The sequence below is a fragment of the Centruroides sculpturatus genome, unplaced genomic scaffold, assembly GCF_000671375.1.
Source record: "Centruroides sculpturatus isolate CEXI.00-Female unplaced genomic scaffold, Cexi_2.0 scaffold374, whole genome shotgun sequence".
NCBI classification, from domain to species: domain Eukaryota; kingdom Metazoa; phylum Arthropoda; class Arachnida; order Scorpiones; family Buthidae; genus Centruroides; species Centruroides sculpturatus.
Window position 1 is genome coordinate 636,033 of NW_019384513.1, and position 20,012 is coordinate 656,044.

At 28.2% G+C, this 20,012-nt stretch overlaps 1 protein-coding gene across 1 annotated transcript in view; it reads right to left on the reverse strand.

The window, feature by feature from the left end:
- LOC111622487 (3 beta-hydroxysteroid dehydrogenase/Delta 5-->4-isomerase type 3-like) overlaps nt 1–18,534 on the reverse strand; it is a 34,225-nt gene extending 15,691 nt beyond the window's left edge. Inside the window, exons 1-2 of the mRNA XM_023364879.1 lie at nt 18,378–18,534; nt 2,003–2,147 (exon numbers count right to left, since the gene is read on the reverse strand). Of these exons, the coding sequence (XP_023220647.1) occupies nt 2,003–2,147 (145 nt within the window). The 5' untranslated portion in view covers nt 18,378–18,534. The remainder of the gene's footprint in view (nt 1–2,002; nt 2,148–18,377) is intronic.
- Nucleotides 18,535–20,012: the final 1,478 nt, after the last annotated feature.

Consider the following 20,012-nt stretch of genomic DNA (forward strand, 5'->3'; position numbering starts at 1 on the left):
CGGGTCAAGGAATCCCCAGGAATTTTTCGGGGTTGGTCCGTTCGGATATGTCGGGCCCCGTCCCTCACCACCCGGTCGCCCCATTGTGGGCCTGGCCGAACCCTTAATGGGCCTGCTATAAAAGGCCCTCTTAGTGCCCACAGGGCGGAAAGAGTAAAAAAAACTCTGTCGACTTTTTTTTTTGCATGTACGATCGTACACGAATCATATAGAGCTAAATTATCTGTACCTGTTCTTTCTTAATTTAGGTTACTTACGTTATTCCTACGCAAGTCCCTAGTCCCTAACTGTAACTGATTTAGAACCGGCATGCACGTTATTCTTCGCATTGTAAAATGACATTGCGCATGCGTCAGGAACTTCTGTTCGAACAAACCTGGTTTTGTTGTTGTTTTTTTAAATTGTTTGAGTTTATCTTGATTGAACATCGATGTTCCAATGGGCATCGATCAAACATCGATGTGAAATCCGACATCGAAATTTAGCATCGATGCTTACGCAAACATCGATGTTAAAATTATAGATATCGCACAGCACTGATTCTAAAGCAGACGTATACCGAGGTACCACTGTATTAAAGTCATATATGTTCCCATATAAAATTTAAGCAGTTATGAAAGAAATAAGGTACAAGGGAAAATTTAAATAAATTAGAAATATATATAATGTAAAGTTATGTTTGATTGATTCCATAGTTTTCATATATACAAAGTCTGATTGGTTGTAGTTTCGAAGCTCTCATTGGCTGTAGCTCACCGACTGCTCCGACCCGACTACAAATATTTAACTTTTTAAATCTGTCCGACTGGAACGACCAGTCGGTCGGCCGTCTGCTGTTGCCATGGCAACACGACTTGCAGTCGCACCAGTCGGTCATAGTGTGAAACAGCCCTTAATTCGGTCCCTGGTTTCCATAGTGGATCTTAACTGCTCGGCTGTCGTTAAAATTAATAATAACAACAAACTAAATAAATAAATTTAGTGAGCGATACATCGTTTCCATAAAGAAGTTCTTACAATGGGATAATTTACACCTGAATTGTCATAGGCTATACATAACCCATTGGACTAATAATTTTTTTATGAACCGTTTTCAATCGACCCCGAAAATACCTTATTGTGCTATACAGGTCTCTATCCACACTTTGGGGGTTCCTGTCTTAAACGCTCGACCATCCAGCAATGTGACTTTACTGACGGCTGGGTTTTCTCTGTACTCCTCAGTTCTTGGTGGCTACAGAATACTTTGCTATTGAATGGTCTGACCGTTACAATCCAATAGGTCTTTATAGTGTTAGGAGGTTTATCTTTCATAAGTAATAGATATGTATATATCCCTGGTGCGGTTTACTTTATATTACTTTTAAAAGATCAATTTTTCAAATATATTTCCTCAAAAAATTGATGAAAAAAACTTTATGGGTTAATTGTACCTAGATAACCCCCGTTTTTGTGCCTGGACCGCAGTTAATCAGAGACAAAGCTTTTTTTTTCGTATTCTTTATTTTCTATGCATTTCGGGTGCAATATTTTCTTTAATTTGCACCCCTCTTCAGGATTTTTTCTGTTTAAGTTTTAGATCGACATCTGCCCAGTGTTGATGTTATTTCCCCTTAATATCAACACTGGGCAGATGTCGATCTAAAACTTAAACAGAAAAAATCCTGAAGAGGGGTGCAAATTAAAGAAAATATTGCACCCGAAATGCATAGAAAATAAAGAATACGAAAAAAAAAGCTTTGTCTCTGATTAACTGCGGTCCAGGCACAAAAACGGGGGTTATCTAGGTACAATTAACCCATAAAGTTTTTTTCATCAATTTTTTGAGGAAATATATTTGAAAAATTGATCTTTTAAAAGGTTTATCTTTCGTTGAACGAAATAAATTACCAGTTTAATTCCATAATAAATTCTTTATGCTTTTGATTTCATTTTATTCAAATGTAGTGAAATTAAATTACAATTAAAAAAACAATTCAAATAAAACTTTAATTTCATTTACCTAAATTATTTTTATAAGGGCGACTATCAAACAGTCTAATCTCTTCGACTTCATCGTCTTTTTCTTGTAATAATTTGACAATATGCTGACCCAAGAATCCACTCGAACCGGTCACCAGTACGATATCTTTATTTACGGAAGACATCTAAATAAACAATATTTTTTTCTTAATAATCTATATATACATATATAAATTATGTTATAAATATTTACTGTAACTTAGAGAATTAAAATGGCAGATTAATAATAAATTAAATTTATGACGGATATTCATAGAAAATGGGTTTTGAAATAAACACATTTTTAATTTTTATCCTTGTTATTTCCTTCCCTGCTTACAGCTCCACGAGATCGCTGTTGTAGAATCGTAAGCAGTCCTTGTTATTGGTATGACTTAGTCACTAGTTAATGTATATTATGTATCAGTGTGTTCAATTTAAGTATATGCATATGAATTGAATACAAATACTCACGAACAATCCTTACCATAAAATAAAATAGATAAAATATTGTTATTTGAATAATCCATTGGATTTAAATTTAAAAAAAAATTTAAAAAACAGATCTATATTACAAATACAGTACTTTTAAATACACGATTTTTGTGTAATTTTTGTCGTTGGATAAACGACACAGAAATCTCTGGACAAGCGAGAAAGACGTATTTTATCATTCAGAAATTGATCCAATGAACATTAAAATCGTAAACCATGTGATGATCTATTGCCATTCATTTAGTATCATTAGCTATTTTTCTGTATGTGACACGAAGAATGAAACTCAAAATTTAATCACTCAATTTTTTGATCAAAATTTTGTTAAGTTGTGATTTTAATAAATAAAAATTAGAATGAAAACTGATTTACTGAAATAAAAGTGTATAATGTTACGGATATCGATAAAATAGAGAATAAAATTAATAAGTTAAATCAAAATATACATTTTAAAATAGAAAACGAAACTAGGAATAGATTAATTATTTACATCTTACAATAGAAAGGAAAAAATATAAATTAGAATTTAGGACTTACAGAAAATTGAATAATATACAAAAGATAATTGATTATAAATCAAACATTCCACTACATATTAAGAAAATATATTTAGCATAGAATATAATAAAATAAAAAATAGAACAAGCAAACAGGACAATATTAAAACAGACATAAATGAACTAAAGAAAAATTAGTGTTAAATAACAAACAAAATAATTGAAAAATGGTAGAAAGAAATAATTCAGAATAAAATTGAAAATGAACGAAATAAAAAATCCATAGCCTTTCCATACATTCAAGATCTTTTTGAAGAATTATGTACAATAATTGGTAGGTTTAATATAAAATTAGCCCCTACTTATAAAAAAAAATTACAAAAGCCAAGCGATTAATCAAAAATCGGAAAATAAGAAAAACGATATAATTGAAATAGTCAATGCTGTATAGCCTACTCCATCCAATGTACTGGGATAATTCTCAAATTTACATAGGAGAGACAAAAAGGAAAATGAAACTTAGGTTAAAAGAACATATTGCCGATTTAAAATACAATAGAATCAATGCTGTTTTTCATGAGCATTGTACTGTACACTCCAAAACTGTAATATAGATAAAAACAATATAAAAATTTTACATCGTGAACATCATGTTCACTCTATTGGATTTGCTCAGTTAATTTTCTTTTGTCTTTTCAATTTAAATATTTAGACAATTAATAATAACAATTGTCTAAATATTTAAATCGGAAATATGATGATGATAATATTTACGACGCTAAGAAAGACAATAAATTTAAAAATTAAAGATATGTTTAAATTTTTAAAAAAACTTGAATTGTCTTTCCACGAAATGCACAAAGACTCATTAAAACAGAAAACAAATACTTAAGAATAGGAGGAAAAAGTAGACATAGTAGTAGACAACTCATAGCAGAAAATTTAAAGAAAACTTTGAAATTATAATAAACGTAATAAAAATTTAAGTATTAAAATAAATGTAACAATAAAATTATTGTGAAATAGAAGAAATAAATATATAAACTATAAATGTTTACATGCACATATGCAAATTATTTAATGTGGAAGTGCAGTTTGTGGTATGATTCGCAGAGTGTAAAACTTGTTTTAGGCAGTATATGGCTGCTGTCCGATGTTATTTGCAATATTATCAGTACTGTATGTAAAAATGGAACTCTGCAGGTAATTTTTAAATGGAAAATGGGCCAAGGTATGTAAAATTTTTATTGGAAACATTTGGCGTTGTATCGTTTTAAAATGTAGCGTTATATAGTTTTAGGAATTTTTAACTGGTTTGCAATACATAGTGGTGTTCGGTTTATGTACGTCAACAATACATTTAAAACCATTGTAGAAAACTTATATCAGGTAGTGTAAAAATTAAAGCCTTTGTAAAGTGATGATTTGCTAATATTATGTACAGTACTAATAAATAATGTTAGCCAACAGATGAGGGCACTATCCCGAAACGCGTATTGGCATTTGGAACAATTAGTTTATACACCATAAAGCACATAAAAAAAAGTAAAGTGGATGTGAAAAAGTACCGTGTCTAGTATCAACACTTCATGGTGTCTCAAAATATAATTTTAACACAGAGAAAAGTGTCCACTCTTTTGGCCTTTAGATCTTAATCCGTGTGAATTTTGGACGGGGGATACTTAAAAAGTGTGGTTTATCGAGGACATGTTGCAAATCTGGTAGCCTTGAAAGACACTACATGTCAAAAGTACAGTTATACCTCGACTTACGCGAACCCGGAGTTATGCGATTTTCAAATCTCGTCGATTCATCTTTTGTTTGAGCGCCACGCAACTCTCGATTACTCCCCCCCACACTATTGTTCAATGAAAAAATAATTTCATAATAACATCGTAATGCCAATATTAATTTCATATTCTATAAACTTATTTGCTCCTCTTACAATCAATCCATCGCACTCTATTCTCTAATATTTTACTTAAACTTACTCAATAATTTATAAAGCTTCAATATTATCATTCTAGTTCACAAATAATAATCAAACAGCTTACATGTTCGGACGGTCGCGCCGAATCCACACATAGCTACAATTTATTTTGTGTTATTTATTTCTGTGTTTGTTATATCTACGGAGACTCGAGAGACTCTATGTGATGATTTCTTGTAACCGTGAACGAATCAAAAGACGAGATAAGATTAACAAGAACATTTATTAGCTTACACAAATTGCGAAATTATACCCCGACTTACGCGAATTCGGCTTAGACGGTTATCGCTCGGTCCCACCTATCGCGTAAGTTCGGGGTATTACTGTATCACAAATGATCAATTTACTGTCGGCTGTTGAAAACACTGTTCATTGCCTTCAAACTTTCAGAACAGTGGTCAAATTGGACAGTACCCCTTGCATCGCTAATGTCTCTGTAAAGTATGTGAGTCATGTATTTTACAAATGAAATTTTAGTGTCATAGTGCCGAGTTTTCATACTAATTTTTTTTTAACGGAAATGTCTTCTTGTCCTTAAAAGTCGCCATACTAAATTTGGTTGTATCTAGAGAGCAATGAATAAGGAGTACTGTACATTAATTATAATCTCCTAGTATATTTCACTCTATTGGATTTGCTAAGTTAATTTTCTTTTGTCTTTTCAATTTAAATATTTAGACAAAAAATAATAATATTTATAGCGCTAAAAAAGACAATAAATTTAAAAGATTTGTTTGGATTAAAAAAAAAAACTTGAACTGTATTCCACGAAATGCTCAAGGACTCATTAAAACAGAAAACGAATTAAGAATAAGAGATAAAAGTAGACAATATTGGAAATTGTCCAATGTTTAATACTGCGTGATAAGTGCTTCAGAAGAGATGAATGCAGCGTGGAATCTCAGAAGAGAATGGAAGAAAATAGATAATATTCGTAAAGAATTTAATATCATTTCCCAGATTCAAAGGGGAAGATAAAGGAAGAGAACAAAATGAAGTGAAAAATCATTTAGTTTTTAAAGATAATATGAAATTTATATTTTAATAAAACTTAGCTTTTACTTTACTGTCAATGTTACTTCTAAGACTTACCGTTATCATAGCAACAAAATACTGTTAATGTACAGTACTGTATTAACAATAATTAAGATTCTGAAGTCGCTCCAACTTATAATTTATCATGAACAGTATAGATTGAAATTTTATTTATCACCAACGCTGGCCACCTATCCTAGTTTCATAATATCATACAATATTGCAGAATAATTAAAGAAATTAGTTTGGACAGAGGGCGATTAGAATTAAAGATGGGAACAAAGAACGTTTTCAAAGCAAATTTTGTAAGATAAAGTGATATTTTGAAATAAAAAATAATAACGGAAAAGTTATGTAAGGACAACTAATAAGGTATGTTTTGTACTGAATAGTTTCGCTGTAGGATGGCAGCCATCTTGTTGTGGACAAGATTCGTTTCTGATTTCAAACTCGTATTTGAAAGAAATTTTTTACGGTTTATAAAACGTTTTGGGAAAAACGAAAGCAGAAATAAAAGGACAAACCGTATCGATTCCTTCGGATTCATTCATCTTTTTTGAACATTTTGGACCAGAGACATTTCGAAAATAAGCACTTCATATACGTTTAAGAACTTTCAATACGTTCGTAAGAGGAATTCACTTTATTCAATTATTTGCCTGTTAAAATTTATAAATAATTTCTAAACCTTTATTATGAAATTATCAGTGAGCAAATAGAGATTCAATTTGTAAAAAAAGTAAAGAGCTTAATTGTGAACATATAAAAATTATTCAATTTCTTATTTACATAAAAGTTTAACTTTTACGAATAACTAAGAATGGCTTATGATTTGCTCTATTTTTACCAGGTTACTTTCCAATACATTTTTGCATAATTGTTTAATGACGTAAGAAATGAATGTCTATCCACTTTGATAATTATTGACACATTTATAAATAAACACAGCAATGAATTTTTTGTACGATTTATTGATGATAATTTCATAATAATATCGTAATGCCAATAATAATTTCATATTCTATAAACTTATTTGCTCCTCTTACAATCAATCCATCGCACTCTATGCTCTAATATTTTACTTAAACTTACTCAATAATTTATAAAGCTTCAATATTATCATTCTAGTTCACAAATAATAATCAAACCTACAGGCAATATCTTATATAATTTTATCTAATGAGTTTCAATTTCTAGAGGAAAAAGTAGTAAAAAATAAACTATGCGTGAATCAGCTATCCTTTTCTTTATGCGTAAATAAAAACGTATAAACTTTTCATATATAAACCTATCAAGAATCTACTTGTCACTTTTAGAATAATTTCACTTATCATTACATTATTAACAAATACAATTATTTGTAATTGCTTAATTAATCTGTTGCATTTATTTTATTTAAAGTATATAATATCCGGCACCTAAAATAAAATTTGTGCGCTAAGTACTGTATATTCTGTTATGGTTTTTGGATCCTTACTTTTTAACGAAAAAATTTTTTTATTACCATTTCTTATGCAATTGCGGATTAGGCACTTAGTGCAACCTAGTTTTGAGGTTCCTTGTTCTAAATGCTAAATAATGCTATCGAATCAATTTATAACTTTATTTTAAAAAATCCAAAAACGAGCTGCATAACTTTCCCTGCAAACGTTTCAAAATTGTGTGTGGCGCCATCTGTTATGAGGTTTTATTTTTAAAAAATGTATATTATTATAAAATGACGAAAAGCTTAATTTTGAGGTAGACAAGAGTTTTATATTAAAAAAAATTGTAAATGCTAATAAGTAAAATTTAAGTCCGACACCACTCGAGATATGACATGATCATGTCTGTTTCCCCATCCCCTTGATCATCAACCACCAAAATTTAATAGCATCAATAATCCTAGTTTACAGACATACCTGCAAAATTTCAGAAATATTCAACAAAAGCCACAGTTATTAAGCTTCAAATTGGGTGAACAAAATCGTACTCCCACATACAAACATCCATACATGAAGAAAAGTTGGAGGTTTTTCTGTATTTCTCGACGTTTGAAGGGCCCGAGTCAAAAATTTAAAAATCTTGGAGAGGGTCCGTTTTTTTTTTTCCTTTTTTTTCACCAATCGCCATACTTCCCCGGGCGTTATATATAACAGTGGTGCGCAAACTAGGGGTCGCCAGAAGTTTTTTGGGGGTCGCCAAATTTTTATGAAATGCATTATGCCTGCATGCTGCATACCATATAGTGTACATATAAAGAGTGAAGCGCTGTCACTTACTGTTTAATTGCAATTTCATGTAGAAGATTCAAGGATTTTCCTGAAAACGATCTTGGTTGGATTCGTGATCCATTTTCCTACGACATATGTAGTTCAACTCTTCAAATTAGTGAGAAAGAGCAATTGATAGATTTAATTAGTGATTATACTCTTCGAAATCAATTTAAGACTCAGCCTTGCCAAAAATTTTGTCTATCCGTGGAAAAGCAATATCCCGTTTTATGCAAGAATGCCATCAGGGTTTTAATACAATTTGCATCAAAGTATTTATGTGAAACTGGATTTAGCAAACTAGTTTCAATAAAAACTAAATACCGCTCGCGTTTAAACCTTGAAGATGATATGCGAATTGCAATTAGCAACATACATCCAAACATCGATGAGATAATTAGATACTTGCAGCCACATACATCTCATTAAAGGGCAATTTACTGATTTTTATGTTATACAAAAAGTATTTTCTTAAAATTATAAATAAAATTAATATGAGTCAGATATGATGATATTTTTATTCGATGAAACGAAAGAAATGTGCGAAATATACATCGTATTTGTGAACATTTATCTCTAGGGGTCGCCAAAAATTCTCTCTCTACAAAAGGGGTCGCAGTCGAAAAAAGTTTGCGCACCATGGATATATAACACCTGAGAAAGTAAAATACTGACCAATCAATTTTAATATTCGATGGTATGATTCTAATAATCGACTAAAATGCAGTGGATTTTACTGTTTTGAATGGGTCCTTGCTATTGATTGTAATAACAAGTGACCCCAATAAATCAGTGCTAATAGTATGTAACATAAACAGCGATATAATACAGTATATAAATGCTTACTTTATAACGTTTCCTTTACAAAAAAAAGGCACTAAAAACACCAACCACACAAAACGCAAACAGTTAAGAACTTTTTCATTCGCTCACACAATTTGCAGCTTGCAAGAGATCAACTGCGCTTATTTGACTGAATAATAAGTAGGCCTACGTAAACGCACAAAGGATTTTAAATACTATTACTTAAGATATTTTTTTCACTGTTGAAAAAGAAATTTTGTCAGTTATTAAGTAGTAAAAAATTTTTATTATGCCGTTTACAAATTGTCTTGATGATGATATTTGTGCCTGAGATTCGCAGAATGTACCATTTTCTCAAGCTGCTAACTTTTGCCCCAAGCACCGCTGTGTGATGATCCGCCGCTGTACTTTTGTGAAATTTTATTTCCCTTTCTAGAGAAAAACGATTTGTATGTAGTGACTACACAAAGCATTTCCAAAACCAGAATAAAATAAAAAACAATGAAAATATGATAATAACCAGTCATATATATAAATTTAAGCATAAAATATCGATGCATACTACTATACGCTAACATATCTTAAGACTCTGCGCTAACGATAATCATCTCGTTTCACACGAGCAATGACACCAGTCTAAAACTAAAAACGATAGAAATCGGATAGTTGATGTAGACCAGCGGTCCCCAACTTTTTTATCGCCGCGGACCGGTCAAATTTTGATAATTTTACCGCGGCCCACTGAGGGTGGGACGTTGATTGTTTATATTTTAGATTGACTTAATTTATTAATTTTAATTTAATTGTATTTAAACATGCCTTCAAAATAAAATACAGTTACACCAAAAAATGAATATAATGTGATTTAACATTTTAACTCACTAGAACGCTAAATCAACGAGAACTCTGAGCTTGTTTCATTGCAACGAGACGTTTCCCTCTGGGGGTAATAGGAGACAATGACACCCGAAGTGTGTTTCTTATGTCCAGTTTATTCTGTTGTTCCGTCGTCCATTAAAAGTCGCACAAATCCGAGGAAATACACCATAGTAAATAAAATGGAAATAATTTAATGTTCCATGGGCGGCCCGGTACCATTTGATCCACGGACCGGTACCGGTCCACGGTCCGGGGGTTGAGGACCACTGATGTAGACCACACACTTTAGTAGTGATAAGTTTTAACCAATCAGATCGCGAGCTGGCAGTGCTTTTGTTTATCCTTGTTGTATTTAAAAAAAAAAAATTCCTGGAATTTCTGACTCGAATCAAGATCCCCAGAATGGCAGGCTGACGACATTACTGCCTTCGCCATTTTGCTGTCTAATAAGTGCTGTATCAGAACGATTGTTTATTATAGATTGTATTTTAAAATTATTTTATATAGTAGTAAAATTTTTAAAATAATCTTAATGCAGAATATATATTTTAAATGTTTCCGAACAGTATTTAAAATAAAAGTATAAATTAAGATGCAGAAAATAATACGCTAACGTTTTCAAAAATGTACAGTACTTGTCATATTTATTCTACGTCACAGCATATTATTGGTTTCTAATAAAGTACACTTTTCTATAATAAATGAAAATCAATAAATGTTCATTTTTTACGAATGTTTATTCAAATACATATATTTATTCATTTGTAAATATGTTTGTTTGAAAAAACAGACCATTGAGCCAACTATTACAAAACCAGAAAATAATAAAAAAAATTCAACATTATTACTAGCATTTACCTTTTCATTGAAATTTCCTTGTTCTGAAATAATTTCTATACTTTGGGCCAAGGCTAACTATGTGCTTACAGAAAACTAGGAAATATTGCCTACTTTTAATCGAAATATTTATTTTATTTCGTTTTTTTATTTTTTATATAATTAAAAAATGTCTGTATTTAATAATTCAATGTAACAAACATTTTGATAAAATTCTTTAGAGTTTATTTTAAAAACTATATATTTCTTATCAAATCTTACATTGCTGTTTATCATTTTTTTATTGTACTGTATTTAATATTTATCTATTTTCTCCCCCATAAAATTTATAAATATTATATTTAATACAAAAGAAAAACAACAGTACTTTAAAGTTTACATAAACATTTTAAAAAATTATTTGATTGATTTTGAAATATAATTTTTAAGTTTTAATAATTTGACAGTCTTATTTATTAAGGAAGTTTGTTTTAATTTTAAAATTCAATTCATAACTACTAGTTATGAAAACTTAGATTTTACTTAAGTCTTTCAAATAAGGAAAAGCATTAAATTCTTTACGTGTTTAATAAATATAAATAATCTTAAAACCAAAGCTATAGTTTTTTCATTTATTTTTTTAGTTAACTTCGACCACCATTAAGCATAAATGGCACATATAAAAACCATTATACTATTACTCCAAAATCCTTTTTACCCATTTACTGAATAACCTTCGGCGTACGAGTCAAGGTATGACATTTTGAAATTTAATCGTTCAAAAAAGAAAGGGGAAAAAAAACTTTCCCTGAACTACTTTTGAATTAGAACTTAAGCTTCTTTTCTTCAAACATTTCTTTTTAAAACCTAAATTTTATATAAATGTAATAGGCTGAATTTGAGGAAAGTTTTAAAATTTGCTAACTCATTTAAAAATTATGAGTGAAAATTGGCCTAATAATTTTCTGTTTTACTTGTAAGTTTTCCTTGTTTCCTAACATAAATTTCAGACAATGAAACGAATCATATTAAACTGGTATTACGCAAATATTTTAATTTTTTTTTAAAAACATAAAACAAAATTTTAATATGTTTGAGCAATATGGAATAAATTGCAAGTAATCGAAGGCGTTCATTTTTTTTTTTTTTCGATATTATGAATACTAGCATATTTATTTCTTCCATAAATTCTATTAAATGCCTCTTAGACGTCAATGAAAATTGTCATTTAATAGTGTAACAATATCGTTTTTATTCTTTGAGATACCTGGCGTATCTCAGAAAGAAAAAAAATTTATATGTTAAATCACATATAAAAGAGAAAAATGATCAAAGTATTATTTTAAAGTATAGATTTTATAGTTATAAATTTACTTCAATTTAAAAAAATGATTAAAATAAACAATTTGTAGTCATTAATTTACTAATACAAATGTATTTTCTTACTTCCAATTCTTGGTAAATTCATATCAAGCCTAGCTGGCCACATTCATATACTTAAAAGCAACTTATTTATTTTTAATATTATACACATTTCTTAAATAAACCAATACAGTTTTAACATTTTCAAAATAATAATCAACTCTATAATTGACAAATGTACAACAAAGTACACAAATCAAAAATAAATAAATATTATTGAAATAAATGTAATTAAGTAAACAACTTCAAAATATATTCATCACAATACAAAATTATTCAATGTATATATGAGATGAAGTAAACAATACAAATTAAAATTTAAAAAAAATCAGAAAAGTTACTTTTTATTAATAAAATTATTCAGGTTAAATATTAATACATCCATTTATAATCTCAAAACTAAAATCATTTGTTAATTAAAAGTTTATAATAAATTCTGGAGATCTTAATTGTCAATTTGGAATAACTTAAACAGTGAATAAAATAGAATAAGAAACAATATAAATCAAATTTCTTAGTTTAGCTGTTAAATTCATAATAAAAAATTCAGATTTTAAAAGATACAGACTTATATGAAAAATGTGCATTTATTTATTAATTTTTTAAAATATTTTCCTTTGTAACTTTGTAAAGCTATAAGTTATGAGATTTCGTTTTAAAAAATATAATTTGTCCTACTTTTATACTTATTTATTTTTGTAAAAATATGTTTTCATAATATATTTTCGTTTTGTCATTATTATTTGAAGTTATTTTAATAATGTCAATGTTATCCAAAACATGCTTAAAATAGGTAAATTTTTTAACATAAAATTTGTTTATTAAAAACTTTTTATAAAACACTTAAATTTTAATTTAATTTGTATTTCGATTTAATAATCGCATTAGATTTAAAACTCAAAAAATCATAAATTAATATATGAATTATAGAATTATAATAGCTTTAAACCGAACTTTTTATCGCAATAATAAAAACATCTATTTAAATTTGTGTGAAGGATAAATTTCATCATTAATTCCAATCACCATATCTACTTATTTTAAAAATATCTTAAAGTACTAACCTTAAACATTCTTAACATCATTTAAACTTGACTTACTTTTATTTAAATAGGCCTATATATATTCATTCATATGGAATTAACTATTCAACTATTGCAAAATGTTTAAAAACTAACAAGATATTTAATTAAATTAGAGATATTTTTTCTTAGTAATTATGGATAGTAAGATTTATTCTATAACCTAATAATTCAATTCGCTTATACATTTTATACCGTTTATTTTACTATTAAATTTCTCTGACAAATTTTTTGGCGGATTTGAGATAAAAGCTTTATTTTAGACAGATTGTCATTTTTCTTATATTTTTATATTCTCTACAACCCACCGATATAGTGACATATACTCGACATTGTATTAGAATCGATATACAGATTTCTACGGATAAACAAATCTTGAGATGTCCTTATGATAATTTAATGACTTGCGGCTATAAAAATATATTCATGGCGACTAGGACTTATTAACCATAGTGAAAAAGCTTTGGTGTATTTAGTCTAGTGATGAGCAAGCTTTTCTGTATATGATCCGCGAGTGAACTTCTTCTAGCGAGCCTCGTGGCATTTTTTCTTAAGAGTTGCGGCCTTTAAGCCTGTAGAGTGAATTAAGATACTAAAATAATATTATAATGATATAGGCTACATTATGCAAATTATTAATGTGTAGTTTATTCTCATCTTTTTATTGGCAATTTTTAACGTTCTTCGTCACGAATATCAGCTTAATTAGAATTGCATGACAGCGCAAGACAGAAAACAAGAAAATAAATTTTGCCAATGCCCGAGAAGCCACATACTAGGATCTCGAGGTCTGCGGTGTTCATGACTGATCTAATGTAATCTGATGAAATCCTTCGTATTCATATAATTTTCGGAAATATTTTTATGATCGAGTATGTTTGTCTCTAGTTAGAGAACATTCAATTTTTAATGAGACGAGATACATCTGTCTTTAAAATATTTATAAACTAAAAATTTCTTGAACTCAAAATTACATTAAACAGAGTTCACTTCCATTTGTGGCACTTCATTTCGTATTTATTTACTATCACTTATATACTGTATCATTGCTATATCTATACTTGCAATAGATCAAATCGAAAAATTTGTCAGAACGCATAAAAATTTCTTTGTTGATTTATATTGTACTATTAAATTCGGAAATATTTCAGTTTGTTGAAAAATTTTTCCGAACATTCTTGCCAAGTTTCTGAATGTCATTTTATTTAATTCTTTGTCATATTTTTTTGCTGATAAATTTCATCCGAAAATTTATTTTGAAAATATAAATTTTTAAGCGTTTCTTTTATATAAAAAGTACTGTTTCTGTTTTACCCATTTCTAGGAAATTCGAAGCAACTTCAAAACAAAAATCGACGATGCCAATATTTATTTATTTTTATTTTATTTATTTATTACAATCACATCAGGAAAAGTCTTACGGCAATAGATTTCCTGTCCCCTAATTAATATTTAAACCCCAAATAAATTACATAAAAATAACAAAAACAATAATTGACGAATAAATTAATAAAAAAAATGCTTCTGCGCTACGAATTGCTATGAAATTAAGTATTTTTTCTAGCTTTTTCTATTGTTTCAGGAACTGATGCAATTTTTCCTTGTATAGACTACTGTTATCTACGAAATCTCTGGAATCATTTATATTTATTTTGAACTTCAAAACATTATTTAATCATATTTTTTTCACCTTCCATTCACGGTGAAGTTAATTTTTCACAAGGTCAAGCGAATTCATCTAATAAATCAAGTAATTCAACAAAAAAACAGTCATTTAAAAATAAATACCAGTATAAGTTTACTATATTTTCGAACACTTTTTATTCATTTAAGAGGAAAAGATTAAGAAAAGTTTCCTAAATTTAATTTCGTAATGAAATATAAAAGTATTATGTGTGATCGTTTGGTAATTGTTTTAAAAACATAGAAATTGTAGCTTTTAATATGCAAAACGCTTTATCTATCCATTCATCAAAAATTTTAATAATCGGCTCGCTAAATCTTAAAAATTATAACAACCGGTTCTCATTGCTGTTCAACACGCCATGTGCAACAGGTGCAGAGGCACAGAGCCAAAATTTTCATTTCAAATTTTGACTTTTGCTGCTGTGGAGCCGATTCTGTAGCATTTTTGATTAAACTTACAATGGTCAGTTAATTTTTGTTTTATTTTTTCCAAAAAGCGAGGCCAAATTTAAAATTTTCACTGGCATATGAAAAGCTGTTACGGCATTTTCTTTTAATTAATGCCCAAATGGCGGAAAGAGAAAAATGAAAAAAAAAAGAAAATATATATTTTATCCTGTAGCATAAATGGCACTTATCCAATCAGATAAATTTTGTAAAAGGAAGTAACTTCGATATTCGAAAATTTATTTATATTTCTAAAATTACTATTTCAACATTCTTAATATTAACGCTGATTTAGTACAGTCGACCCCCCATAATACTGTTGATAATTCCGTTTTATATGAATTCCATGTTGTACAAGTCACTTAGATTTTACAAATACGTGTGTCGGGCTGTGATCGGCTCACGTATTTGTAAAATCTAAGTGACTCGTACAACATGGAATCCATATAAAACGGAATTATCAACAGTGTTATAAGGGGGTCGACTGTAATTCATATCCACATTACCAAATGAATGAAAACCAAAAGAATTGTCCTAAGAGCAGATTCAAATTAACATATCTTTAAGTCTTGCATGTTAACGAATTTCAGAATTCCTTGAATGTTCCACTTAAAATTTATATAATAATTTAAATTCCATTTATAATTATTTCTACTTTGGATTTCTTACGCTCAGAGGCCCCAGCCTCCACGTTAGAAGCAGTTAGATTTTCGTTACACGATATGCCAATGGTTAAAAGTAATTATAATTAGGATAAACGGCACAGTTATTGACCACTTAAGTAAATTTTTATTTTAAAAATTCTATGACAACAGATTAAATCGGGAAACATTATACTTACCGAGGAATTATTACTTTTTTTAATTGCCTTTCTACAACTAGAAATTACAAACGCCAATCGTTTAATCCAAAATGTACCTTGTTTTAAGAAAATTCAAAATTTTTATAGTTATTGGCCATAATAGAAAAATCTGCGGGAATTTTTGCTACCTACTGATAACAGAAATTTGTATTAATACTGCCATGCAATATTTCCAGAATAGCTTTCATAGAACTCTTTATTAAAGAGGCTTAAATTCGAAATGACCAATAAGTCTGCCCTATCGTTTTAAATTAAAATATTCTAGCTCAAATATAATTAAACTAGTCCAGAAAAAATTTAACTGAAAACCTGCATTGAGTAAAATTCAACTGTCTAAAATTCTAAATCATTGTTTTCCTTTATTTTATAGTCATAAATTTCTCGATTAAATCTGAATAAATATCTGCTATGATTGGCGTACGATTTTCAGATCTAAAAATTACTTTTGAGAAAATAATTAGCGTTGTTATGATTATGAAAAGAACATATGAGTAGTATATATATACTGTATTATACTTTACAAAAATAAATTGGGCTCAGCAACAACGTGTTTTCGCTATTGCGAATACACGTTTGTTGCTGAGATATTTATAAAAATAATTTTTGATATGTTAGATTTGTTTATATCAGTTTTAACATTTTTATCGGTATTCTATCATAATAACAATTAAAATAGGGTCTAAGTCTCTTTTTATTATCTGTTTGATCGAACTTAGACGAAACTCGATACACCTTTATGCTGAACTGATAAACTTCAAGTCTATCATATTGATATAAATTTTTATTTTTTTCTTAAATAAAAATTTAATTATTTAGAGAAGTTTTTTATGAGTTACGCTATTTATTGATATCTTTAAAATGAAAATTCATCTGATATTAAATATTTGAAATTACCATATTAATTAAAACCAAAATGGGAGAGCATTTATTGAAACGGTTAGCGCTAATCATGAAATAAATATTGATCTCTAACATATAGGAATATGGGCATTCTATATAAAGAATTCTCTTCAAACAGTCAGTTAACTTCGCTAACATTTTAAACATATAGATTAAATTTAAACATCTTTAATTGAAGAAAGAAAAAAAAAACCCGATTAGTATATTCTATTTAAAATTTTTAATCCTTAAAATTTCGATTAAAATGTCGATCTTCTTCCAGTTTCGTCTGAGGTACTTTACAAGTTGTCTAAAGATCTATGTATTTTTTCCCAAGTTCTATATAATCCGTCTAAATATAAACTACAAATATCGTTGTTTATTTAAGAATTTAATAATAATATTTTCTTATTTCCTGTGGTTCAATTTACTCCATTTTACTTTAATAACAAAAGCATTCTCTTGATTACAATAATGTTTTACTTTTAAAATGTAAACTTATTTTTGCGAATGTTTAGTCATTTATACATTTAAAATAGAATTATGGATGAAAATGAAAAGATCGACCCAAATTTTAAATGAAAACCGAGGATTTGCAAATACCGCAATGATTTCATAAGGTTGGATTTTAGCAAAATGGTGTCGTACTTTATCTAAATATCAAATAAAATTGTGATTTGCGTTTTTGTCCAACAGAATGCATGCAATATCAAAATTATAACGAATTTTCGTTATTCATTACATAACATTTTAAGTAAGCAAAATTCTTCCCCAGAAAAAATATTAAATAATTCGAAACTGGCATTCATTTTTATTTTCTAATCATTTTCCTCATAGCTAGCTGCGGTCGAATATATATATATATGATTATAATAATTATATATACATACATTATAATTTTTATATAATTATTTTCCCTCGAAAGCTTAATTTAGCTTTTGAAGAAAAAGTAATTAACGATTAAAAAAATCAAGTCAGATTTCATTAGCGATAAATAAAATCCAAGATGGCCGCGGCGCGAAATATACAAACGCCAGTTTCTCTGTATAAGTTCCTACTAAAGCAATGCAGACGGTTACCAAAATCAAAACAAGAATTTTATAAACATCAAATTCGACAGGTAAGACGGAATAATTGTCAGTTCGTTTTAAACACTTCGCGATCATAACAAGCGCATTACACCTAGATACATGTGTTATCTTTATGTATACGAACAGAAAAAATATTTACCTGTTTAGGTTGTGTAAGATACTCTGTCGAGTTCTACTTGTCTACTGCACTCGTTAAGTTGCAACCTGTTAGTTATAATGGTCGTTGTTAACCTACATTTATTTCCCTCGTCACTGCACGTGATTGACAATGTGTGTTTTACTCCACCAATTATATTACAGGATGAAATATGATTATGATGTTGATAATAACTTGTTTAGTTGAACTGTAAATATTCCACCATCAATAATTTAAGCATACGTGCTTTTTAATATTTTTGCATTGCAAACATCATTTAATGTTAGGAAAGAATATATTAGAATATATATTAATACATTCTTTACTATCAGCCAACTGTATATACATTACTGTATATACCTTACAAAATTCTTTGCAGTTTAATAACTTTTTTAATTGAATATTTATGTTATGAAAATAGATAATATATTGGAGAAAAGTTTACATAATATATAGTTCTTTTAAATAAAATTTTGAAATATGTTTATCAGTTTAAATAATAATAAATTTATATTTTGTCTGCTGACTTTATAGGAAAAATTGCTATGAATGCTTTATTATTCATTAAATTATTTATTGTTCTTATAACATTGATATTTTATATATTCTACATATAAATAAGAAGAAGTTAAACAATATATATTACAGTACTTCATTTCTAGAAGAAAATGTAAAGGAAAATATTTCAAATAATGGTTTTTGTTTCTTTAAAAAAATGTTAATTCTTTTTTATAAATTATAACATATTTTCTGCATTTCAACTTTTAATGTTTTTACATATTTTCATATAACTGTTAGAAATATAATTATCAATAATAATAATAATATATTGTATAGGACATTAAGAAAAAATTGTGGCTATAATTTCCTCTTAAATTAACGAATGAATATGTCTGAAAGGAATAGGTCTGCTATAAGGAGTCAATAAAGAAGGAAATTGTTAAACAATTAACAAGTTAGGAAATTTATTCATTTTATATTTATTTTTGTGATGGCTGAAAACTGAGCAGCAAAAAATCAATTAATTAAAAGTTCTACTAACCTTGAGGGACAACTGAAAAATAACCTTTATTACAACCAAATAAATATTTTTCTAGTTTATTAAGTTTTATTTCTAATTTAAATTCATCATATATTCAAATTTTCATAGATTAAGGAAAGTGATATACATAGTGATAAATTTAATTTGTTTTTATAATTTTTATTTTTATTGTATGTACACCTTTGATGCTTTGTAGACTAAAAAAGAATAGATATTTTTAAAATTACCTCTTAATATAAAGTATATTTTGAAGTTTAATTATATAGTATTTCATTTTTTTTTAAAATATTTTCAGGTGTTTAATCAAATGAATGTCTGAGTTTTAACTATTTAGTCTTGTTAATTAAACATTATTTATTTAATATGACACTTTTAAAGTTTATAATAAACAATATTTCATCAATAAATCTTCTGAAGAATTGATACTGTTATTAATTGGATTGATCAATCAACTTAGTCTGAAGCACTACTATGCAATCTTTGTATCCATTCAGAAATCATTCATAAACTGTCCCATCACCCTCCACATACACCCACTTGCAAAATTATGTAACATATATCCTTGATCAATCACTTAAATGTATTAAGAAGTAATA